This window comes from Sinohyriopsis cumingii, chromosome 3, assembly GCF_028554795.1.
Source record: "Sinohyriopsis cumingii isolate HCF-2022 chromosome 3, ASM2855479v2, whole genome shotgun sequence".
Taxonomy (NCBI): Eukaryota; Metazoa; Mollusca; class Bivalvia; order Unionida; family Unionidae; genus Sinohyriopsis; species Sinohyriopsis cumingii.
The window spans coordinates 8842881-8868496 of NC_142963.1; the positions used below are offsets into that span (position 1 = coordinate 8842881).

At 35.4% G+C, this 25616-nt stretch overlaps 1 protein-coding gene across 3 annotated transcripts in view; it reads right to left on the reverse strand.

Annotated features, from left to right (window-relative positions):
* The window catches only part of LOC149802441 (uncharacterized), a 166285-nt gene that overhangs the window by 126627 nt on the left and 14042 nt on the right, over positions 1–25616 (reverse strand). For 2 of the 3 annotated variants that reach the window (XM_089951665.1, XM_089951664.1), the window contains exons 4-6: positions 18541–18649; positions 11818–11915; positions 3194–3273 (exon numbers count right to left, since the gene is read on the reverse strand). In XM_089951665.1, coding sequence (XP_089807791.1) covers positions 3194–3273; positions 11818–11915; positions 18541–18649 — 287 coding nt within the window. Of the gene's footprint in view, positions 1–3193; positions 3274–11817; positions 11916–18540; positions 18650–24985; positions 25005–25616 lie in introns of all 3 variants that reach the window. The other variant, XM_089951666.1, reaches the window with a different exon arrangement.

Here is a 25616-nt window from a genome sequence, read left to right on the forward strand (position 1 = left end):
GAAATGTCTGAAGACCTACTGAAACTTCAGTAAAATACCAAATAATATCAAAGTTTTAGTAAAATCTCACGAAAGTTTTAGTCAAATTTTTTGTGAAACCTCACAAATATTTCAGTGAAATTTTAGTGAGATCTCACCAGAATTTCAATGAAAGGTTTTGGTCGAACTATTTGTTTCAGTGAAATGAAAAAGACTTAAGTGATGCCATGATCATGAAAGAAAATGAGGACAAGAAAAACCTAAATCTTACTTGAAAATGTCTGACAAAATAAAATTTATGATCCATTTTCAAAATTATTGTGAATACACTGGACAACAAATTTTTACAAAAGTCATGTTACTGAAATAAAATTAGTCAATTCTTATCAATTTTTATGTGCTGAACACGAATATGACAGTCAAATTGCAAAATTGGCTCTAGTTTTTTTGTAATCTGCAAGAAATTAATGTTTACATAACGAAATGCATTCCAATAGTAAAAGGTCAACTGTAATAGCCTACCTATAAAAAATCAAGTCATTGACTAAATCTTAGATTTCTTCGCCTGTCTCTTGTACAGCTGTTCGGGAGCATCTCTGAGGAGTGTCCAGCAGTAGTCAGCCAGCATTGTAGTGGACCATTTTCCCTGGTATCTTTGTTCCATTGTTGCGATATCTTGATGAAAACGTTCGCTGTGTTCATCACTAACAATACCACAGTTGCTAGGAAAGAAATCCAAATGGGAATGAAGGAAGTGAATCTTTAGAGACATATTGCAGCCAAGTTTCTTATACTTCATGAACATGTCTTCTACTAGTTCCTTATAGTTTTCTGCCCTAACATTTCCTAGGAAGTTTGTAGAAACTAGGCGAAAAGCATTCCATGCTTGTTTCGCGTCACCTTCCAGCAAGTTGTTGAACCGGTCATCTTTGAAAAGCTCTCGAATCTGAGGACCCACAAAAACTCCCTCTTTAATCTTTGCTTCGCTGAGTCGAGGGAATTTTTCATGCAGGTATCGGAATGCTGGCAAAGTCCGGTCAATGGCTTTCACGAAGTTCTTCATCAAACCTAGTTTGATGTGAAGGGGTGGTAGCAAGATTTTCTGAGCCTCAACCAGAGCTGGGTGTTGGATATTCTTCTCTCCAATGGCTACATTCTGCCTGTGAGTCCATTCCTTCCTCATGTAGTGCATTTCCCTTGCTCGGCTATCCCACTCGCATAAGAAACACATGTATTTTGTATATCCTTGCTGCAGTCCCATTAAAAGGGCAACTACCTTCAAATCACCACAGAGGTGCCAGCTGTACTTGTTATACTCAATGGAATTCAGTAGCTGCCTTAAGTTATCGTATGTCTCTTTCATGTGGACAGCATACGCTACTGGAATAGATGGAAGAATGTTTCCATTGTGCAAAAGCACAGCCTTGAGACTCAGTTTCGAAGAGTCCACAAATAGTCTCCATTCTTGTGGGTCATGAGTGATTTTTAAAGCATTCATGAGGCCCTCAATATCGGAACAGAATATCAGATTACTTTCCTTTCTGAAGAAAGGCTCCAATTGCTGGTGGCGCTTTCGATATGCAGTAATTGTGACATCTTCTTCTAGAAGATTCCATTGTTGGAGTCTTGATCCTAGCAATTCTGCCTTGTTCTTTGATAAGTCCAAATCACGAATCAGGTCATTTAGTTCTTCCTGTGTTATTCTGTGTGGGGTTGATGATGCACCACAGTGAAAATCTGGATCACTGCATGCTGATGGACCAGGAGAAGAACAGGTCGACTCACCTTTGTCTTCGTCAGATGAATCAAGAGAATATTCTGCTGGAGGTTCTGGAATAGGAAGTCCCTCACCATGTGGAACTGGTCTCAATGCAGACGGAATGTTTGGGTAGACTATTCTCGACTTCTTTCGATTCGTTATTCCGCCGGAAAGAGGAGGAACCAAGCAGAAGTAACAGTCATTTAGGTGGTTGCTTGGCTCTCTCCACACCATTGGGACTGCAAACGGCATTGATGACCTTTTGCAATTCAACCACTGTGAAAGCTGTGTTGTACATGTAGCACAGCATATATGCGGAGCCCAAGGCTTGTCTTGGTCACCAACCTTGCATCCGAAGTAAAGATGATATGCCTTCTTCACTTGAGAATTGATACTTTTCTTCTGGTTGGCAAATGTCACTTCCCCACAAATATAGCAAAAATTGTCCGCGGTATTAACACACTTTCGAGGCATTACTGTTCTTTATTGTACGTAAATGGATAAAATAATAAGTTTTATGTAACAGTAGCTTGAACTGTCTCGCACAACATCTAAAATATTTTAAATGCTGAACCTATCTGATTGGGCTTTATATAGTACACTGCTTACGTCAGCTTCAGCAGCCGCCTGGCATTAGTATAATAGGCCTACACATGTATAGTACACTGCTGACGTCAACTTACTTCAGCAGCCGCATGGCATTAGTATTGCATTGCATCAGAAAATGATGCAATCAACTGTGGATGATGTGAGCATGATGGTATTATGCAATGTTACATCATTATTCCGGATGTTGCTGCAGTCCTACTGGAGAAATTTACACAGTGAAACATAGAAAATGAGGTATATGAATATCTTCAAAACGAGAGCCAATACAAATTTTTCACGGTTATATTCGTGTTCGGCACACCAAAATACTACAGATTAGGGCCTTTTCAAGTCAGTAATGATTTCACTGTTGACCAGTGATATTTATCATTGATTCCCAATAATGTCTAAGACTCATTAGGCAGTTTAATAGAAATCTGAAGCAGATTTTTTTATGGTTTAGGCAGAAAGCACTTAATAAACCCATCTGAAATCTGCCTTAAGTACACCTGGAAAATTAGTATGGGATGGACCATTACCAAATTCCATATGAACTATTACCCAATTCCATATGGACTAGTCACAAATTCCATATGGATAATCTACAGATCTCATGGACTAATTGGCATATTCCATGGGATTTTCCATAAGAAGTATGTAAGGAATCCATAACATTTCCATATGGATACAATGAAATCCATAAGAGTGGTTCAACTATAGAATAAAAATGTCCATATGGATATTTCTGTTAAAGTACGTATGGATTCCGTATCCAGTCCATATGGAAAATTTCATATGGGAAGGATTTATTTTGTTACTTATGACTTTAAGGTGACTTTTTTCCCAAGGATTTGTTTATTTACTTACGACTTTAAGGTGACTTTTCTTTCCAAGGATTTGTTTTGTTGCAGCTTTGTAATGCCTCTCTCTGTTCTTTGTTTTAACGTCTGAAAAAATAAAAATCAACAGGATTAGTTTTTTTAACAGTTAAAAGTTCAGATGTCTTGAGTAATAAGAAGAAATTTTTAAGAAATACCACTGGCTATATTTTCATTAATGCCTAAATGAAACAACTCTAGAAGTCAAAGTGACATACTCTTCGGTGTGTCATTCAGTAGCTGGCAAAATTATGGCATTTCATGTTTAATTACTTACAGCTGCAACATAATCTACATACAAAGCCCCAAACCAGAATTTGGTTTCAGTTTAAAAAAATCAAAAATAAATTGCTGGATGGAATCAAAGTCATGACAGACAAATTTCCTAAGACTGTGAGTTCTAATGAGATAATTCCTAAGACTGTGAGTTCTAATGAGATAATCTAAATGTGTTTGTGTCTCAAACAAAGTCTTGATCATGAAACAATAGCTTTTCTCTTGTCTGCAACTTTTGAGTAAAGTTGGAAAATAAACTGAATAACAAAAAGGATGCAATTATACCATGCAATGTAATTTTGTGCCTTTCCCTCTCGAGCTGCAGCTGAGAGAGAGAGAGAGAGAACTTTTGTAGAAAATCATCTTTTGCTTTGGAAGTTTATCCCAATACAACTACACCTATTAGCAGCTAATTTTCCTTCAGAGAGCAAATCTCTGAAATGCAGGTTCTTGTGTCAAAGGAGGCTGGCAGGAATCAATGCTACAAGCTATGATGAAAGAAAACCCAGACTAAGATGGCCAATACAGGATTACCATAAGAGCTTGAGATGGCCAATACGGGATTAGCATAAAAGCATTAGATGGCCAATATGGGATTACCATAAAAGCTCGAGATGGCCAATATGGGATTACCATGAGAGCTTGAGATGGCCAATATGGGATTACCATAAAAGCTTGAGATGGCCAATATGGGATTACCATGAGAGCTTGAGATGGCCAATATGTGATTGCAATGAGAGCTTGAGATGGCCAATATGGGATTACCATGAGAGCTTGAGATGGCCAATATGGGATTACAATGAGAACTTGAGATGGTTAATATGGGATTACCATAAAAGCTTGAGATGGCCAATATGGGATTACCATAAAAACTTGAGATGGCCAATATGGGATTACAATGAGAGCTTGAGATGGCCAATATGGGATTACCATAAAAGCTTGAGATGGCCAATATAGAATTATCATAAAAGCTTGAGATGACCAATATAGGATTACCATAAAAATCTGAGATGGCCAATATGGGATTACGATAAAAGCTTGAGATGGCCAATATGGGATTACCATGAGAGCTTGAGATGGCCAATATGGGATTACCATAAAAGCTTGAGATGGCCAATATGGGATTACTATAAAAGCTTGAGATGGCCAATATGGGATTACCATGAGAGCTTGAGATGGCCAATACGGGATTACAATGAGAGCTTCAGATGACCAATGTGGGATTACCAAAAGAGCTTAAGATGGCCAATATGGGATTACCATAAAAGTTTGAGATGGCCAATATGGGATTACCATAAAAGCTTGAGATGGCCAATATGGGATTACCATAAAAGCTTGAGATGGCCAATATGGGATTACAATGAGAGCTTGAGATGGCCAATATGGGATTACCAAAAGAGCTTAAGATGGCTAATATGGGATTATCATAAAAGCTTGAGATGGTCAATATGGGATTACCATAAAAGTTTGAGATGGCCAATATGAGATTACCATAAAAGCTTGACATGCCCAATATGGGATTACCATAACAGCTTGAGATGGCCAATATGGGATTACCATAAAAGCTTGAAATGGCCAATATGGGATTACCATAAAAACCTGAGATGGCCAATATGGGATTACCATAAAAGCTTGATATGGCCAATATGGGATTACCATAAAAGCTTGAGATGGCCAATGTGGGATTACCATAAAAGCTTGAGATGGCCAATATGGGATTACCATAAAAACCTGAGATGGCCAATGTGGGATTACCATAAAAGCTTGAAATGGCCAATATGGGATTACCATAAATGCTTGAGATGGCCAATATAGGATTACCATAAAAGCTTTAACAGCTTTGTCACTGTGATATTGTTAATTAATTAAGGAGAATGCACATATATTGATATGTTAGAATACTAATACATTTATTATGTGTCAGATTACTCTGAGGTTGAAGATATGAAAGATGACAACAAATTCTATATAAATAATGTATGATATTTAGATTTTCCAACTGGCCCATTACCACAAAAAAGGTTAATTTGAATCTTCTTAAAGAATTCATGACTCATCATGGATGCAGTTGTCTATATAACAAATCAACCATTATGGGTCTAAGCATTTTAACACTGTATGTCTTATTTTCAAGTCAACATTTTGGCTCTGCCGTATTGTATCATACAGGTTTATATGTGCCTTATTGTATCAGACAGGTTTATGCCTCATTGTATCAGACAGGTTTATATATGCCTTATTGTATCAGACAGATTTATGCTTTATTGTATCAGACAGGTTCATATGTGCATCAAAATCCTGATATAATTTAAGATCAAGAACTTTACCTCTTTCCTGTTAAGCTTGTTGATAGGCATCATCTAGTAAACTGACAAAAAATGCTGTCTAACAGAAAGAAATGTCTTGATGGACATCTGACTGGCAATATGTGTGTATATATATATATATATATATATAACTTTTTCATCCATAAGGATAGGTTCTGAATTGTATTGAATTAATGAGAATAAACGTCTCTGTGACAGAAGAAAGTGCCCCCATTGTACTTAACCATAAATCCCAAATAAACCTTTTCCTGGCATAAAATTATTATTTGTTCTGCATTAACATGTTGATGATGTCGTCAAGGATGTGTTAGTGACGGATACTTTTTAAAAAATCTTTATATATTTTAACAATGAATAAATGCATCTTTAGATCAGTGGATATGATAAAACCATTCTCCTACAATTATTTCCTGATCAACTGAAAAACCATCTTATTAAAAAATATTCACAAGCCACAAAGCCATTCCAAGTCTCTTGATTTTTATGCCTGGTGTGAATTTACCAATAAGTTTTGCTACAGAGTTGAAATAAACTCTTCCTTTTATGCTATAAAGGTATCAAAGCTCCTTTCCACAATATTTTATCTACTTTAATTGATAATGGAATCTTCTGTTCATCAGAAATTGTGATGCATTTTGGCATTCTGCTTTTGTTTCCAATTTTGTAAAATTCAATCTTGTAAATTCTTGTAACATACAATTAGCAGATATGTGCCACTGCCAAGCCAGAAGACATGTAGATATTTAGCTATGCATGAACTTGCCTGTCAGTTTTAGTTTTTCCTGCATCCTGAGGCATTTTGTTTCCTTCCAGCAATGAGTTGCATTTTTGTGGCCAAATATTATTTGGGGTAATTTTAATTTCATTGCCATTTTTATATATATATATATATATATATATATATATATATATATATATATATATATATATATACACACACACACACACACAGTGAAGATGTATCATTATTGATCAGATAAGGCAAAAACTCTAATAAATTATGATTATTTTTTCTTCTCAATACATTGAGCATATTATATTGCCTGTATTATGTCCAGGAAATGAGAGTTCTTGTAAATCTGAAACAAATCCAGTATGATGTGCATCAAACAGGTTCCTTTCTGAATTCAATACTGATCTAGAGTTTAAGCAACTCCAAGTGGAGTGCTGGATTTTGACAATAAATTTTCAAGCACAGTAGTTAATGTTTTCCTATTTGAGGTCAAATCCTGACTTGGGTCATGTAGTTTCTGTCACAAGTATCACTTTGTACAAGAGCATACATACTGCATATGCTATCAATTTTGGCCAATTATACTGGGAAGAGTTATCTGCCTTTACAATGCCAGTGCCATTTGTCAACCAGTGACTTGACTTTGTATGCATGCTTTATTCTTTATCATGGAGGATATGTCCATGTTATCATTAGTACCAGCAATACTGAACCCCACAGTGTCTGACATATCAGACTCCGAGGGGATGTGTGGTGGTATAGCATCCTTACCAGCAGCAATAAACCTATCTGCACAAAGGCTTTAATCAATGTACCTGAATAGTATTCATCGGTCAGCCGTTTTGGTAAAAATATCAACAATATAATAAACAGTATCAACAAAGTAATATGCAACATGTTTATTAATTTTTTATTTTGAAAAGAAACCCCTCAAAATACTAACTACACAGTTGAAAATCTCAGTTTGTAGTCAGTATACTTACCACTGTTCATTAGTGCAAAGTGAAATATGATGAGGAGTGGGGACAATGGAGTTTATATTTCATGTCTGATGTGATTCTATGGATCTTTGAAAAGTGCTTCTCAAGCAAGAGTTATGAAAAAAAAGCTAATTTATATATATGAGGCAGAATGCTTGAGAAAAATAATGGAAAGATAAAAATTATTACTGCATCTGTATACTGTCTTATTAAAATTGTGCTTTAATAAAACAGAAAATGCATAAAATTCAAAAGACTGAAATTAATTTATTATAAACTGCAAATGCAAAATATAGCTTCAAAATATTTATTCTTCAAATATGTTATCTAATCATAATGACTTAGGAGAACTACTACTACCTCACAAATCCAGCCATCTCAGGCTAAAACATTTTAGCTAAAAACTAAAAGTTATCTGCCAACATAGTGATCTCCACTTGATACCGGTATTGGTACTACATGCCATGAAATTGCCAGTTAAAAACTAAAAGTTATCTGCCAACATAGTGATCTCCACTTGATACCGGTATTGGTATTACACCCCATGAAATTGCCTGTTACTACTTCCATTCAGGCCGAGCAGCATGCTGTCTCATAAAATCCATACAAGCAGTTTCCTTGTTTTCTACCTCAAAACAATCTGGAGGAGTTTCATCTTTGAAGAGAAGTATACTCCATCATTAAATGCTTCTGTTCTTCCTACTGCTGACAACAAAGTTTCCTAACTTCTATCTTATCACTTGCCATCTTCACACACTTAGGCACCTTTGGTACATGTCTGCATGGATTGTGATGGCATCCCATTACACTGCAATAACTGCATTAAAAAGTTCATGCTTGGTGTGTGTTACAGATAATTCATTTAATATTGCTGTATAATTTCCACAGAGTCAGGACAAATGATAGCTAATTTCTATACTACGTCTTAGCATCTAATTCACATATGATGCTTTACTGATTTGACCTGTACAGAATGCCACTGGGCCTTTCCTACAGGTCACATTGTCTATTGATGGATATTGTAGCATCTAGTTTGTAAATATCAATAATGACACTCCAGTTTTTTTATGTGCAGGTTTTTGTTTCTAATGTAGAAAACTCATTTATATTACTCTATAGCTTCTGCCATAATTAGGTAAGTACAGGCAAGTTTCTATACATGGTTTACTCAATAGCTCATTGATTTTATCTGTATAAAAAGTAAAAAACTGGCCTTCAAATAGGTAAATTGTTACTAGAACTGATTATTAATACCTGTAGTTACTGCAAGTAAAGCATCAGTAGTTTTACCTGTACAGGCAGTCAAAATTGACCTACCTCATGTTTTTGATACTAGAATTGATTATTTAGCATCCACTTTGCAAACATTAATTGGAATGCTCTTATTCTCTATGTTTATAGGCCATGTGCACCCATTTAGAGGTATTTATCAAAATATCACTCTGCACGGATACTCATAAGTTCATAAAGCACTAGATGTATATACTGCCTGCTCTATTTTGTCTTACAGATTTAAACCATGGGTGAGACCAGTCTGACAACCACTCAACATGTGTAGTTTTCTCTGGTTGACATTCCTTGAATACATGTCAGACTTGCACAATATGGTCGGAAGTTAGCAGGTGGCAATTCTTTGGGTCCTAAGGGGAAGGCACAAAAGCATATAGCTGCGGGGCAAAAACACTGGCTTGCACACAATGGTTCAAAACCACATCATCAAATCAGGAGCATGATGAATAGCAAAAAAGCCTCAGTTACAGTCTTGCATATCAGAACTACAGGCTGACTATGTGATTCAATACAATGTCATGAGAACCAAGATGGTCATTATCCTTCATGAGTGGACTTGGCAATGTAACTCTTACTGGAATGGACCAAGACCACAATCAATCATACAGTATCAGCTGCCAGAAAATGAACTTATCTAGTTCTACAACTCACACAGTGCTGCTAGACATTTCCTGCATATGATGCCCATAAAACCAGTTATACAGCACATTAACCTGAATAGTGCTGCTATCATGGTTCACACACTTTTCTAAAGATAAATTTCCAGGTCATTTCCAGGGTTTTTCCAGGATGAAATTACTTTTTTCAAGGTTCACATATGACCATTACTGAATGGAATTAAAGAACATTTTAGTTATAAATCATGCATTTTCTAAATCTAAAGATGTTTCTCTTTTAAGACTCTCCAAAAAATATCGAAGTCAGAAAAGATGATCCTGTACAAAACCACAAAATGTATCACATGAAACAAGTTAGATTATATTCCTATAAATTTTCATGAAAAGTCATTTTAATGTACAGAATAAAAAATCTAACTTTATTTTGCTGCATTATGTTGCCAAGTGAGAACAACATAATGAACATAAATTATGTTTTGTTTCCTTGCAAACCTTTGTTTCTAAAGAATTCTACAGCAATATATATGTGTGTGTGTATATGTATATATATATATATATATATATATATATATATATAGATAGATATATATATATATATGTTTCTGGCATCAAGTGGTGGCAGAAAATTCATGGGTTTTTCCAGACTTTCGTCAATATTTGTGAAATTCAAGGACTTTTCATGGTTGGGAAAAAATTATCATTTGTCCCGATTTTTTCCTGATTTCCTGGTAGCGTGGGAACCTTGTGCTAAGCACTTTCTACAGATGATGCCCAGCCTATACAGGCACCCTCATGGATTTGTCTAATCTGCCTAGTGTTGCCGGGCACTTCCTAAGGATGATGTCCAGTTCAAATAGGCACTCTCATGGATCAATCCAACGTGCATGGTACTTCAAAACTTCTGATGTACCATCTCCATCTTGCTGCCTCAGTTTCCAAGAGATGTCTCTTCATTTGATCTCAAGCCTCTGCCACCCAAAGGGAGCCTCTACTTAGAGAAACTTTAGAAGTAACGGGGTCCAATGCATAACACTACTGCAAGTATAGTGGGCTGCCATCCTTGACATTCTTCTCCAACTAATATGCAGGCAGCACAAGAGATATCAGCTTTACTAGCTTAGTCCAAAACTGATCCTCAGGCGCCCTCATCTTTATTAGATCTTATTATAATGAGTGAAACTCCTCCTTGTAGACTCAGACTAAAAACATTTCCCCCCACTCCCACTGAGTTCTGTCCATCTTTTTCCTCTATATCACCTGTCCGGTGTACAGTTCTGACATCAGGTGATCATTGTCTACAGAAGAATATACTTTCAATTGCTTCCACAATCTGTCAAAGTTACTGACATTTTGGGACTGCGTACAACATCAATTACAAGTTCCTTGTATCTAATGACACTTTTTATCACAAATGCCTTCTCTAAGTTTTCCCTTTAGATACCCCTGAGTTGATTAAAAACATGATGACTGTGAGATCACGTTGTATCTAACATCTATGGCAATCATCAAATAAATGGAATACAGCTTACCTTCTCCCACCCTTAATCTCACTGGAAATATTTTGCAGTATGTTTATAGAATGGCCCAGTTTATAACATAGAGGCCCAACATACTGGCCATGGCTGTAACAGTGACAATGGACTTACAACAGGTGGAATGAGATGCAATGCTACATACCTCTACCTTTCTTAAAGATCATCATAGGCCAAACTACACAGACAACATTCATCATTTAAAATGTCCTACTGAATTTTCAACCACCAAAGCCCAAAGTTCTCCCAAACAAAGTTAAACAGTCCAAGGGAGGTTAACCATTTCTGCTGGCATTGAATGAGACCCTCCCTATCTCAAATGATATATATTCATGCTTCCATGATCACGGATCCCATTAGGGAGAAAGCTCAAATCCTTCCTTCCAAAAGGGAAGATTTATTAAAATGATACATTGACCCACAAAAAGTAAAAAACACAGTATTGTGTGGAATGAACTATAATAGTTGCAAAGATGTGGTGAGATGATATACACATATAAAAATTGCTAAACTTTCAAAGGAATAAAAAAAAAATGTTTGTTAGAAAAGAATTTTCTGCACTTGTGTTTTACATGGGAGTATATCCTTTTTAAGTTCAAAAGTCTTGCAATAGTCTATATGTAAACATATTACAACTAAATATTTTTTGCATTTATTTTCCCAGAAACATGGTAATGATATGATGTAACCAATAAATATGATTTAATGAGTTAATACAAAGAAGCCAAAAAAATCAAAGAAGCTAGGGATTCAAATTCTTCATTTGCTACCTTTTATTTCTTTCAAAATTTAAATGCATCTAATATGGTTGCTGATACTAATAAATATTAGACTGGTTCTTTTAACTATGGTGCTTACATCTTCCTTCTTATGGGTTTGCTCTCTCTGTAATTTGGTGTATTTTTCCAGCCCCGTGTTTAACTTCTTCTCCTCTTCCATCCTTTTTTTAGTAATAGCTGAAACAAAGAAAACAGAAAATTAATTAAGTTTGAATTAAGCCTGAAATAACTAAGATCTGCATGAGCTGTTGCAAAACATGCCCAAAGATCAGGGTCTATGGTGGTCTTTCTCTTTATGAAACAGTATAAAGCACAATGTGTAAACTATTCTCAGTCATGTACCTGTATGATGAATGAAACAAAATTTGAAGTCTTAAAACATACGTGCCAACTACAGTTTATTTTATCTTATCACAGTGACCCAAAATAACCTTTTCTGCTCCTGTATTTAGCAATATTGGGCCTGTTTTATCAGCATCCTAAAATGTAAATCTAGGGTGGTTAAAACTAATTTTTGACTGCAATACTTACCTGTGGCTACTGCAGAGATGGAAATTACCCTCATCTGTACGATGAGAATTCATCCACCAAAAGGGGGACTTTCTAGAAGATTCTCAAAGCCTACCCAATGACTTAGCACATGTCCAGTAGTCATCATCTTTTACAAGAAGAAAACCATTAATCAGACATCAGTGATGGGTGGAATCTGGCAATACGAACTGGTAAGTATTGCATCATTAAAACTGTACCCCTCTTAACAACACACACAACTACATTTTAATACGAACAATATAGTTACCTGTTGTTACTGTGTAGCTGAATTTCCAAGTTTGGTGGGAGGCTCATGAACCCCCAGCTCATCCACCAATGGAAAAGAAAACAAATTTTTTTTGCAGTTGGAGTGTCAATTACAATAATCTGGTACTCACTTGGACTATTGTTTGTACCATGACAATGTGCCCCAAAGAGAAAATGTCTTTGCTTTGGTGTGCCAAGGAACAAACGTATAAGAAGAAGGTAGTGTGAGAATGCCAAAATGAAAATGAACCATTAAGACAACAGGAAAAGGTGCTTCCTACCCTTTCTTTTCTCTTTGGTGGCTTCCAAAAAGAAAACTAAGGCCCTAATGGGGAATAACAGTTCCCAGCACAGATATGGCTGAACTGGAATCTGAATATAGAGAGGAGCTACCAATGCAAATTGGCATTTTGTTAAAAAAGCCCAAATGGCAACTCTTAGTTGTCACTGAGCTACATTTCCAAACTGCTGATGTGGAGGACAGCTTCTTCCTGGGATCAGGCACCTTGAAGAACCAGTCCATCGACTTCAGATAAGCCCCATCCTGAATCTGATAGAAGTGGGGTTCAGTCCAGTCTTGTCTGAGGGACTCAAATTGGCCATTGTGGATCAGTCAGTCATTGAATACTGGAGGATAGTGATCTCCAGTGACATTTGGTGGATGTCAACAAATTCCCATGACTCTGGTAAATGCTCTCAGTGCAAAAGACAGAACAAAAGAACAAATGGCAGAGTGCAGAATTGGAAGATATCTCTATCCAAGCAAAACTGGAGATACTTCCTGTGAGGAAGAAAGATTGTGATGTGGAAGTAAGCATTGTAAAGGTTGTTAGAGACCACACAGACACTGGTCATTTTGCATTTCTGACAGGCTTTGGTCTCCATCTTGAAAGGTTCCTCCTGCACAAATTTGTTTTTTAACATGGAAAGGTTGGTAATAAGATGGAACTTCCCACTCGTAGCGTGAATGATGAAAATCTGGGAGTAGAAAGCCAGAGACTGGTTACTTAATACCCTCCTGACTGCACCCTTCTGTCGAAGGGAGTGCACATATTCCTTTAGTTGCACCTGTTCAACTGGTGAAACCACATTAGGACTTTTACTAGAAGTGCACGTTCCTGAGACTGAAGCCAGTATCCTCTATTTATGATTGAGAAGATTGAATAATCATCCATTATGCTTGACCTCTAAAAGTAGGGATAGTCTGGTATCTACATGACATCTCGGAAGGACACACCACAGGAGAGGAAGCAAATCCCTTGGCCTCCCACCCATACCTTGGGAAAGGGAAAAGGGAATGTTGACTTCCTCTCTTGGCCTTGTCAGTGACCCCTGCTAGGGCATGATTGCTCAGAAGGATGTCTGAATCAGGGTTGCTTTTAGGAATGGGTGTGTGTGCATGTGTGTAAGTGTGATAATCTAAAAGCAATGGATAAGAAAAATCCTAATAAAAAATGTCAAGAATATTTAAATCCAAGTGTGAAAAACATTGAGAAAATACACTCATTACTAAGATACACATAATAAATATGCCCAATTCATCCAAACTGATGCAAAACAAAAGCAATTTATTGTTGAGTATACATCTCCAAACCTATAAAATGTCATGTAGAATAAAAAAGATGACTACTGGGCATGCACAGTACTATAGAATAGGCTTTGAGAATCTTCTAGAATATTACCCTCTTAGAGGACGAACTCCCACCATGCTGATACAACTCAGTGGTGTTAAACTATGTAACAGAAGAAGCAAAACCAGCAAGTTTAGAAAATTCAATAAATAATTTATTCCCCTAAAATACAAAATACAAATTTAAAAGGAACTTACAGTATTGTGAATTAAATCCCAAATAATCCAAAAGGTTCTATGACAAGGCCAAAAGTATAGAGTTTTTTTCTAAATGAATTCCTGTATTGAATTTGATGATGTGCCAACAGTCTTTATGTATAACAATGTTATAATCCAGAAGGTTCTTGAATGCATTCACAATAATCCAAAAAGAGTGACTTAGTCTGAAATGTCGATGAGCACTTGGTAATTCCAATGAATAATTTTTAAATAAATAATTCCTCTCAAATTATATCTGAACAACTAAAAGTGCTTCCACTAGACTGATGTTAAATTAGGAATAATTAATTTTGTTCATCATATTACTTGTTAAACAAATAACCAAACAGATGATTAATATGTGGCTCATTTTCCCATCACATTCATAAAAACATTCTCTTCTAGAACTTCCTAAGGTCAAAAGGCAATGTGAACATGCTTACAAATATCATCTTAAAGTTCAACCCACAAAATCATGGACAAAGATATGCAACAGGATGTTTATAAATGAACCTTGCAATCTACAATCCTGGACAAAAATTAAACATACAATATAGATATAAATAACGTCACTGATGAATGTAATTTATTTGCTTTGACTAGATGTTAAAAAAATATCTGGGCTTAAATATTATACCTGCCACATACAGAAGCAGTCCCTAAAGCCAAGAACTGAGGTCATGAATAGAACTGTGGTCATGTGCTTGCTCTGCACATTTATGATTTTGGGTTTGACCCTGTGAGAAAAATCAACCAAATACCTTGGGAACTGAGAGCACACAGTGTTTCCTTGTAATATAATAGAATAGTTCATAGGTATGACAGGACTGTCCACATTATAACTGATGCTATATTCCTATACATCTGTGATTGTATACAGTTATAAGAGTTCCTCATAGGATTTATGCTCTAAAGAATTTACAGGAATCTACAATAAGTCTCTTTCTTCTGCATATTTAATTTTTTCTACTGCTGAATGTTAAAACCATCTCAGTTATTCAGGTCACATGAGTAACAATTTTCATTTAGAAGTTGTCACAAATTGCTATAGTGTTTATGATTTATAAAAAAAAAACCCGCTGACATGACCATCCATTTGGCAGAAATAGCCATAACAAGATTTTTAGAATGGCCGTCAGACTGCCATTTTTTAAAAATGTTGGAAAGGCCACCAATTCTGGAGAAGTAGCTCTTACAAGATCTGTCAGGATTTGGGAGCTTACACTGGCATCATTTTTATTTAGAAGTAAGAAAAGAAAGTGTCAAGTTGTTTAATGAAAACCCATGTTAATATGACTATATTTAAAGAAGAAGTAACCATAACAAGAGTTTCAAGATGGCCACCACAACTAGATATCTAAATAAGCCCTTTAGTGAAAAAACCCATGTCATTTTTGCTATCCATTCAGGGGACATAATCATAACAAGATTTTCAAGATGTCCACCATCCTGGCCATACTGAAAACCTGATAAACATAATTTTTATTTAGGACTAAATGGACATAATAAAAGATCTTTGTGAAAACATCATGTAGCTACTGAAATCTGCTTAGAGGTATCAATAAGAAGATTTAGCAGCCATATTATAAGTCAGATTGGTACCATGTAGGCGTCAAGTCTATTAGTACCATGTAGGCATCAAGTCTATTAGTACCATGCAGGCATCAAGTCTATTAGTACCATGTAGGCATCAAGTCTATTAGTACCATTCAGGCATCAAGTTTATTAGTACCATGTAGGCATCAAGTCTATTAGTACCATGTAGGCATCAAGTCTATTAGTACCATTCAGGCATCAAGTCTATTAGTACCATGCAGGCATCAAGTCTATTAGTACCATGTAGGCATCAAGTCTATTAGTACTATGTAGGCATCAAGTCTCTTAGTTCCATGTAGGCATCAAGTCTGTCAGTACCATTTAGGCATCAAGTCTATTAGTACCATGCAGGCATCAAGTCTATTAGTACCATGCAGGCATCAAGTCTATTGGTACCATGCAGGCATCAAGTCTATTAGTAAAATAGTAGATATAACCATATAATGAGAAGCAGTGATATCACAATTTTGAAGATGGCCACTGGCAGATACATTAGATGTCCAAGAGGCATTTGTTTAGGACCAACCATATAGCATATCTGTAAATCAGTATAACTTAATAACAAGTTATGACACTTCTCTATGTACCAACAAACAACATGCCCATTCACATCCAATGATGATTACTGCAATCCTCAATGATAAATTTGGGAAATCTGAACTGTGTTCATGCAAGGCTTAGACTGCAAAATTATCCTTTCATGACAGGGTCAAAATGTTTCAAAAGTCTGCCCTTGTTCACCACAGGGTATCTGGAGAATTATTGCCAAAGGCAATCCTTTACCAAAAAGAAAGCAAATATTTTAGTAAATTATGTTTCTCCTAGAACACTTACCCAATCACATTAACATTAGGAATATAAGCCCTTCTACCTCATTAATCCAGCCCTCCCTAAAATGAAAATTTCTTTTTCTGTCTATAATACATAAACAATGGGCAATAACTTTTGTCCATTACCTATCCTTGCCATTTACATTTGATTCTTAGCTGAGCAGAATATTGTGTAATGGGATGCTTGCATTACAGGAAGGATGGCAGGGTATTAAAGTAATGTAATCTGGAGAAACATAATTTACTAAAATATTTGTTTTCTCCTTCAAATACATTCCCCAATCACATTAACATTAGGAGAATAGGCAATAGGTGGAGGGAATGTTGAGCATCCAACTTATACCCCAGGTAACCTCCGAGAGGAGAATATTGGATGAAGGTTAACATACTCTCTTAATTGTGATCAGCATAATTGGATCTGATGTAGTTTATGTCTGGAAAGAAGAAATAATGAGATCTTCTTTTCTGGGCCAATCCATCAAAAGCTGTGCAGGGTGCTCCTCTGCAGGATGCAAAACTAAGTCTTCACTGGAGACTCTGGTGGCCTAGTGGTTTGCTTAGCATTAAATGATTGGGTGGGACATTGTTCTTGTCTGTGCTATGATGCCCCAGTGCTAGACATCACTATAAACTGCCACACTGCAGACATAATACTGATATGACTGAAAACTTGTTAAAGCTATGCTAAAAATCCGGATCACATACACAAATCTGCACTGGTGATAACAAATTCACATAATTATGGTCAAAATTTTTAAAAATAATGTATACCACCTGTTGAGGAATCCTTAATACATCCGAAAATAACAAAATCCTCAATGGATGGAATGAAAATAGCATAAATACCTATCTGATTTCAGGAGGTGAATGTGAATATGATGTCTAGTCAATTCACAAACAAAAGCCCTAGGTGGCAAGGGTAGGTAATGTGTAAGAGTTATTGCCCTTTGTATATTATAGACAAATTTTTGCCTTGAGGTAGTAGACTTATATTCCAAACGTTAAGGTGATCAGGAATGTATTCAAAGGAGAAATCAGGAAGCTTGCTGGAAAATTTTTAATCATTTGGGTTACAAAGTGGGAAATGTAGTTTTTTAATGATTCATATGCAATTAGTTGGTTTGTAACTTTGCTACAATAAGAGAAAGTTAAAAGTTTAAGTGCAATGTACTTATAGGAAAATGAACCATTCAGCTCTGACAATTGGATGAATGTCCTCTAGGAAGAAGTAAAATAAAACTATAAAAGTACAATTTCATGGCAGGATAATATAGGAAGTAAAATAGCTGTCATTTAGTTGAAAAGGTTTATTTGGGTTATAAATTTATATGCAATGTATTGGCTTATAATTGTCTGATAAAAAGATGAGACTGTTAAAAGTGTAACTATAAACTGAAAGGAAAATGAACTAATAAACTCTTTGACTAGATAATGCATTTTTGATTATTGTGCATGTTTTTTGATTTGTCATTTTCAGACTGAGAAAGAGAGAGGGAGGGAGAAATAATGTAATGCAAGTTGTAATTTCCTATGTTCTGCTGAAGAAATTAGGGCTGAGATGGTAAGTTTTCAGTACATTTTTGACACCCACCTTTTTCACTTGCCTGCAGTTCTGACACCAAGTTTTTTTTCTAAGCCTCAATCTTATACCTGTGGGGGATACAAACATACTGATGGAGCTATACAAAAAAGGAAGGAATGAAATATATGATGACAGATCTTGTGTTTCATGTTTAAGACTTGGAGTTACCATTTTCATAATCCCGTAGAGTCTGCCGTACAGCTCTCTGATTCTTAACTATATCTCCTTCTATCCTTTTCAACTCTCTCTCCTCCTGCTTGTGTTGCCACATGTGATCCTGCAATGATATCAATATAAACTTAGTTACTTTAGTGTGGCCTCATCACCATTATAGAAAGCAAAGGAAACCAACAAAAGCATCAATATAGATTTCATTTCAATAACCAGAATTTATAGGCACAAAGCTCAATATAAGAATAAAATGATACGAGCTGAATAAATGCAAAGATAATGCCATCTCTTTTAACTCCAATTTCCTCATTTTTAATTCCCACTCCATTTCTGTCTTTGTAGGTTTCTGTGGTTGCTGTTCATATCTCTCGACATTCTGCTTGATCCCCTGTAATACATCACCAGAATAGTTTGAAACCAAGATGGGAGTTGAGAAATCATGTTCAAATTAAAGGGAATTCCAAAACAAAAACAGCATCAAAGAGGGGACAACTGGAAGTAATATCCTACCTTGATTGTATCTAAGAATTATGCTTGGACCTGCTTTTAATTTACCAGAAAATTCATTCAGGCAAACATTGACAATATGGAGAAATATATTCCTCTCAATTCATTCTAGTAGTAGCTCCTCAACCCAAGCAAATGATAAAATAATGTACATGACAGACTTCAAACACTGTACTTACGGCTGACACTGCTGGTGTCTTTGGTTTTATACACTATACAGTTTACAAGTGAACAGTTTCCCATTACAAATTATTTTAAAATTATTATTGTTCAGGGTACACTTTCAATAATAGTGTAGTCTAGCTGTATATGTACTGCATCAAATTAACAAGTGAACAAATAATATTGGTCTACAATATAAAACAGCATTAAGGTTCCTGTACACAATATGTAAGGCCTAAGAGTGTTTATGACCAGTCCATGATTTTTGAATATGCATCCATCAGTCTGAAATTTTAAGCTTAAAACCAACTATACTTCCATTTGTTTCTGTTGCAAGGAAAGTAACGTACAGTATACGATGTTAATGATGTTACATATATTGTCCATGTAGCGTCACATACAGAATTGAGTTCTACCAAAACAACAATTATACATCATGCCATGCAAAGTTCTACAAGTAATGTCATTCATATATCATTTCTATATAGAGTAGGCTATAGCACAATTACGGGCAATGCATTTCATGCATTCTATACACTCATGTCTGCTCTAAGTGTCAACTACATTTTCTTTGTAATGTAAGACTAAGTAAATTGTTATACACAAGAATCCTGCTATAATGCATCTCATTACAACAGATCTGGATACAACAAGGTTATGTCATCCCACTATAATGAATCTCATTATAACATGAATCTGGATACAACAAGATTATGTCATCCCACAATAATGAATCTCATTATAACATGAATCTAGATACAACATGATTATGTCATCCCACTATAATGAACCTCATTATAACATGAATCTGGATACAACATGATTATGTCATCCCACTATAATGAATCTCATTATAACATGAATCTAGATACAATCTAGATACAACATGATTATGTCATCCCACTATAATGAATCTCATTATAACATGAATCTGGATACAAAATGATTATGTCATCCCACTATAACGAATCTCATTATAACATGAATCTGGATACAACATGATTATGTCATCCCACAATAATGAATCTCATTATAACATGAATCTAGATACAACATGATTATGTCATCCCACTATAATGAATCTCATTATAACATGAATCTGGATACAACATGATTGTGTCATCCCACTATAATGAATCTCATTATAACATGAATCTGGATGCAGCATGGTTGTGTCATTCCACTATAACACATCTCATTATAACATGAATCTGGATACAGTGTGGTTGTGTCATTCCACTATAATGAATCTCATTGTAACATGAATCTGGATACAATGTGGTTGTGTCATTCCACTATAACACATCTCATTATAACACAAATCTGGATACAGTGTGGTTGTGTCATTCCACTATAATGAATCTCATTATAACATGAATCTGGATACAGCGTGGTTGTGACATTCCACTATAACACATCTCATTGTAATATAAATCTGGACACAATGTGGTGATGTCAATGGTCCCAATATTTTGTCTTGGATGTCCCTTATTCTTAACATTATTCAAAACTGTCTGCCAAGCTGACAAACAGATAAAATGAATTCAGTTAGGTTTCAGAAACCTATAGCTTACATCAGTGTTTAATGTTCAATGAATATGGGGCTATCTCAGTCCTAACTATTCGATAAATTCATTGGAAGTAAAATTATTACAATAGACCTGACTTGGTTGTTTTGCTTATTTTTTACTGTCTTTACACTCGTACATGTATTCATCCTGTTTTTTTATTCCAATACTGTGGTTTGGTACATTATGGAGTTGGTAGTTATGGACTATAACCGTGTTATATCTGGCTTCCCCTGTACAAATAATCTATTCCCATAATGGTTAACATTGAACAAATTCCAGTTTCATATGCATTTTCAACATATAAAACCATGCCTTTCATTACAATAAACTGAACTCTACTGCATTTCCATAGCACATGAAGGAAAATTCATCATGGTTAGAAACAGAGCATGATTCAGCAAAGCTATCAAAAATACTGGAAAAATACCTGCAGACATGACAATGACTAACTCTCAGATATTTGGAATAGCGAAAATAAAAAGAGATTTAAAGCAGTGAACAATGCTGGCCTCTATGGATATGAATGAGTCCTAAAAAAAATAAGTGTAAGACTTTGTGGCAATTTTAAGACTGTGGCAAAATATGAATTGATTGATTAATACAATCAACCCTTGTGATGATTCCACATGGTATGGAATGGTAGCCTTCTTACAAAGGACATAACACTATTAATGTTAAAACAAGACCATATGTGGGATCTTATCATTAAAAGCAATGACTAAAATTTCAAATGATGTCAAGTAATGTGTAATTTTGAAGAACTTTACAAGGTTTGTGACAAAAAAGCAGATAATTTAGGACTTTATTTTTAGTGTAAAGGATAACCAGTACAGGGTTGAGATCTCAGCGGATTCAAATCTTCTTTTTGTAAGAACTGAATCTCTTCAAATTTGTACTCAATCAGATCCAGATTTGAGAAAATTGAGATAAGCTTGGCATTTGTACAAAAGAAGCTTTTTGGAAGTGCAGCTATAGGCACTTTTACGGCTGTACTGGCTGGGCTAGGGACTTTTTCAGCTGTACTGGCTGGGCTAGGTACTTTTTCGGCTGTACTGGCTGGTCTGGGTACTTCTTCCAGTTGTACTGGCTGGGCTGGGTACTTTTTCCAGCTGTACTGGCTGGACTGGGTACCTTTTCCAGCCATACTCGCTGGGCTGGGTGTTTTTTCCAGCTGTACTGGGAGGGCTGGGTACTTTTTCCAGCTATAATGGGTGGACTGGGTATTTTTTCCAGCTGTACTGGGAGGGCTGGGTACTTTTTCCAGCTATAATGGGTTGACTGGGTACATTTTCCAGCTGTAGTGGGGAGATAAATATTCCAGTGATTAAAAGGTATGTTAATCTCACTATCCTCTGTCTTAATTTTTCTTTTCTGCAAACATATTCATGAAACGCTCTATTTTCTTTTTCAATGCATTAATATGATTTTATTAAACCACTGTTACAAAGACTAAGGCACAATACTGTGTTTCACATACAGTGTAAATGCGATTTATGTGAGGGTTACATTTTTGAAACGAGTGCATAATTTGAGATTCGCGTAAATTGAGATCATTTTCTCCATATAAATTCAGTATGTTAAAATTAGGGGATGCTTCTGCAAAGTAGATTAAAATAAAAAAAATAAATAAAAAGTCTTCATAAAAGCATAGGGAAACGAACTTAAAACATAGTTAACATAAAATAAAAACATGAAATTATGAATCTTAATCAACAAAACATATGTACATGTAACTGAAAAACGAAAGCTGCAATGAACAATAGTGTTCATCAAGCCACAGTGCCAACATCCTTTCCATCCTGTCCAATATGCTGGGGTGGATAAAGCAACTTTTCTGGTTCAAAAGGGAGGTTCGTGGTTTCACACTGGGTTTTATTTTTTCTGCACTGTCACATATTGTTCTACATGTATTTTCACTACAGTTCAAAGCATGCTTTATCATGGCGGTACTCTGGCCAGCTTCATAACTTTTCACTACTTCAAGTTTAACCTCTAAAAGAAATAGTCTTCCATGGTCTCATTGGACTATCACTTGCTGGTCTTTTAGATGCCATCACTAATAACGTTCCAAAATTGTAACAAACAATTTGTACATGTACATACAAATGCAGCACTGAGGCCACAATAAACAAAATGGTGGGGGCATAAGAGCTGGGCATTGTGGGTAATGTTTGCCTGCAAAAGTGGCACAATCTATATGTATGAGAGAATTATCTAAATGCTAGTGATCTTTTTTGCATTTTTCCCCATCTCGCATTATTTTGAATTTGTGCAAATTGAGATCGTGTAACACGCAATCACACTGTACTCTTCTATAACCATTCAATGATATTTCAGACTGACACAGCAACATTGTAAACATTGTCATTATAGTAACAACAACGTTATCCTAATATTTTATAGTTTTAAAGTACAACTCACATACACCATGTACATGCTCTGAGACACTTTTTGAAGCTGTAGGTGTCATTTTGGACATTACACATGCCTTTATATGGTGTTTACTTTACTTTGCTCCTTATATATCAAAATTACAATGAAGATTACGGTATAAATTCCTAGAGAAATGATTAATGGCAAATTCAATGATAACATATGTCAACATTATTAGACACAGTCATCCAAGTAGAGTGATCCCATTAAAACTGGTTTCTGTTGCACAGAAAGGGCCTGCTGTTAAGTTGTACAACAAACACAACCTGAGACATGACAATACCATCATTTAAAGACAAAGCCTGAGAAAACACTGGCAGGAAAAAATACCCACAAAAATAACACACAAGTGGAGGTAATAATGTAACTTTGTATATATCTTATGTATGGTATGTCATGTCTTTTATTTCAATTTGAACATACCGGTAATACTTATTTTTTCCATACAAATATCTTCCTTCATACAAGTAAAAGACAATGAGGTTGTCAAATATTAAGATTTATTCTAGTTAAAATTTACACTATACTAAATTATAAGTTTGAAGAAATGGCATATGTTAAAGTTAAAAAAACATGTACTTAATTTTTTTTTATGTTACTCCTCTTTCCCATTCACAGACGAACAACCATACAAGAGATGAATAAAATGCACATGACTTCTTGTTCACGTGATTGTAAATTGATTCCCCATGCACTAACAATAATTTAATCCAATATCAACTTCTTGACCCAGTATAATGCTGAAATGCCATTGTACATAGCAATCAACTTTTCATCTGGAATTTTTTTAATGACATTTAAAGTGCAGATAATTAAAAAATCACAACTGAAACAACTTTGTAAGATTACATTTTAAAACCAAAAGTAATCTGTAAGTTTATATCAGTAATTGCACATGCATGACCTGTGAGACTTTTACTATAGATGATGATGATGATGATGACGATGATGATGATGATGATGATGAACACTGTCACATGATGCATACAGGTGGCAGAGGAAGCTGATTTTTAAAGTAAGAGATATTTATCTCCCTTTAGATATTACAGTCCGTATCTATGGTAGTAGATTATGAAATCTAACCAGAGAGAATAAGATTTGTGTAAGGGACAGGATTTGCGAAGTCACTAGCCTCAAGCTTACTTAGTAATATTCCTATCCTGGTCATACACAATTGGAAGATTGTTTTTGCTCACCACATTTACTATTTTTGGATGCAAAAACTTGGTATAAAATAACAGTCTATGTAAGATTTTACAATTCGTACATGTGAATGAGGATAGGGGTCATGCATTAACTCCTGTAATCAGATACATTATCAAAGACAGATTAATATTTTGAATAACTTTGTGCAGCTGGAAAAAAAAACAACTCCATCTGATGGCTGAGGCCCTGGGCACTCACTTTTACTGATAACTGATATCTCACATTTGTCTGCATTGGTTTGACTCTCAGGTTTGGCCAACACAAGTATGACAGAAAGCTAGCCAGCAGCTTCCCTTGGCTCCATAATTCTTCCCAAGGTTTTCTTGGGTTCTTCCTCCACCAGATGTACTGGCATTGCCATGTGTAGCCTATCATGTGCTGAAAAATGGTGTTTAAGCAAAACCACTGACAGCTAAATGTAGTGACATAAGCTCAGCAACATGGGCTAATCTGGACCCATGCTGCGTCAAGTGAAAAATTATTTGGTATGAACTACACAAGACATGACAACTGACTTGCATGCTACACACATTCAACATGTCCTGGAATACAATAAAACTTACCACTGCCATGGTAATCATCCTGAATAAGCAATTAACAAAAAAACAGAAAATTTTTTAATAAAATAAATCATGCCCTGCATTTATAAAATTTCATAGACACACATTATACATTATTTGTTCTCACTGACATAATGGGACTATTTTGGCTCTTCAATAAAGAAATTTCACATAAATTTATTCCAGCAAGAATTATTCCCCTTGGATTACTTCTTGTAACAGATTAAAAAAATTCTTACCATTATTTAAAAACCAATCACTATCAAAACAGTTATTTTAAAGCTGTAAAATGATTCTGTCCCCTCATTTTATTGAACTTTTAAATATAGTTATTTAATAATTTTCCTTTAAAATTAATTTAACAACCACAACTGTTATTATGTAGTTGTGGGTTGTTCGGGTTTTTCCTTTTCTATTTAAAGCTAAGGGTGAAAAATATACATGGGCAAATGTTATGACATCTCAAATGAAAATGTTTTTCCATGCATTCAACTTAAGCAAAGGTTACATGGATACATAATTGCCCTAATGTTTGTGCTGTGTTTGCCCAGTTGTCCAGATACAGACAAATAAAAATGTGCATACCAGTGCCATGGTAACTAAAGATTAGAATGGCACTTGCAGTATTATTACC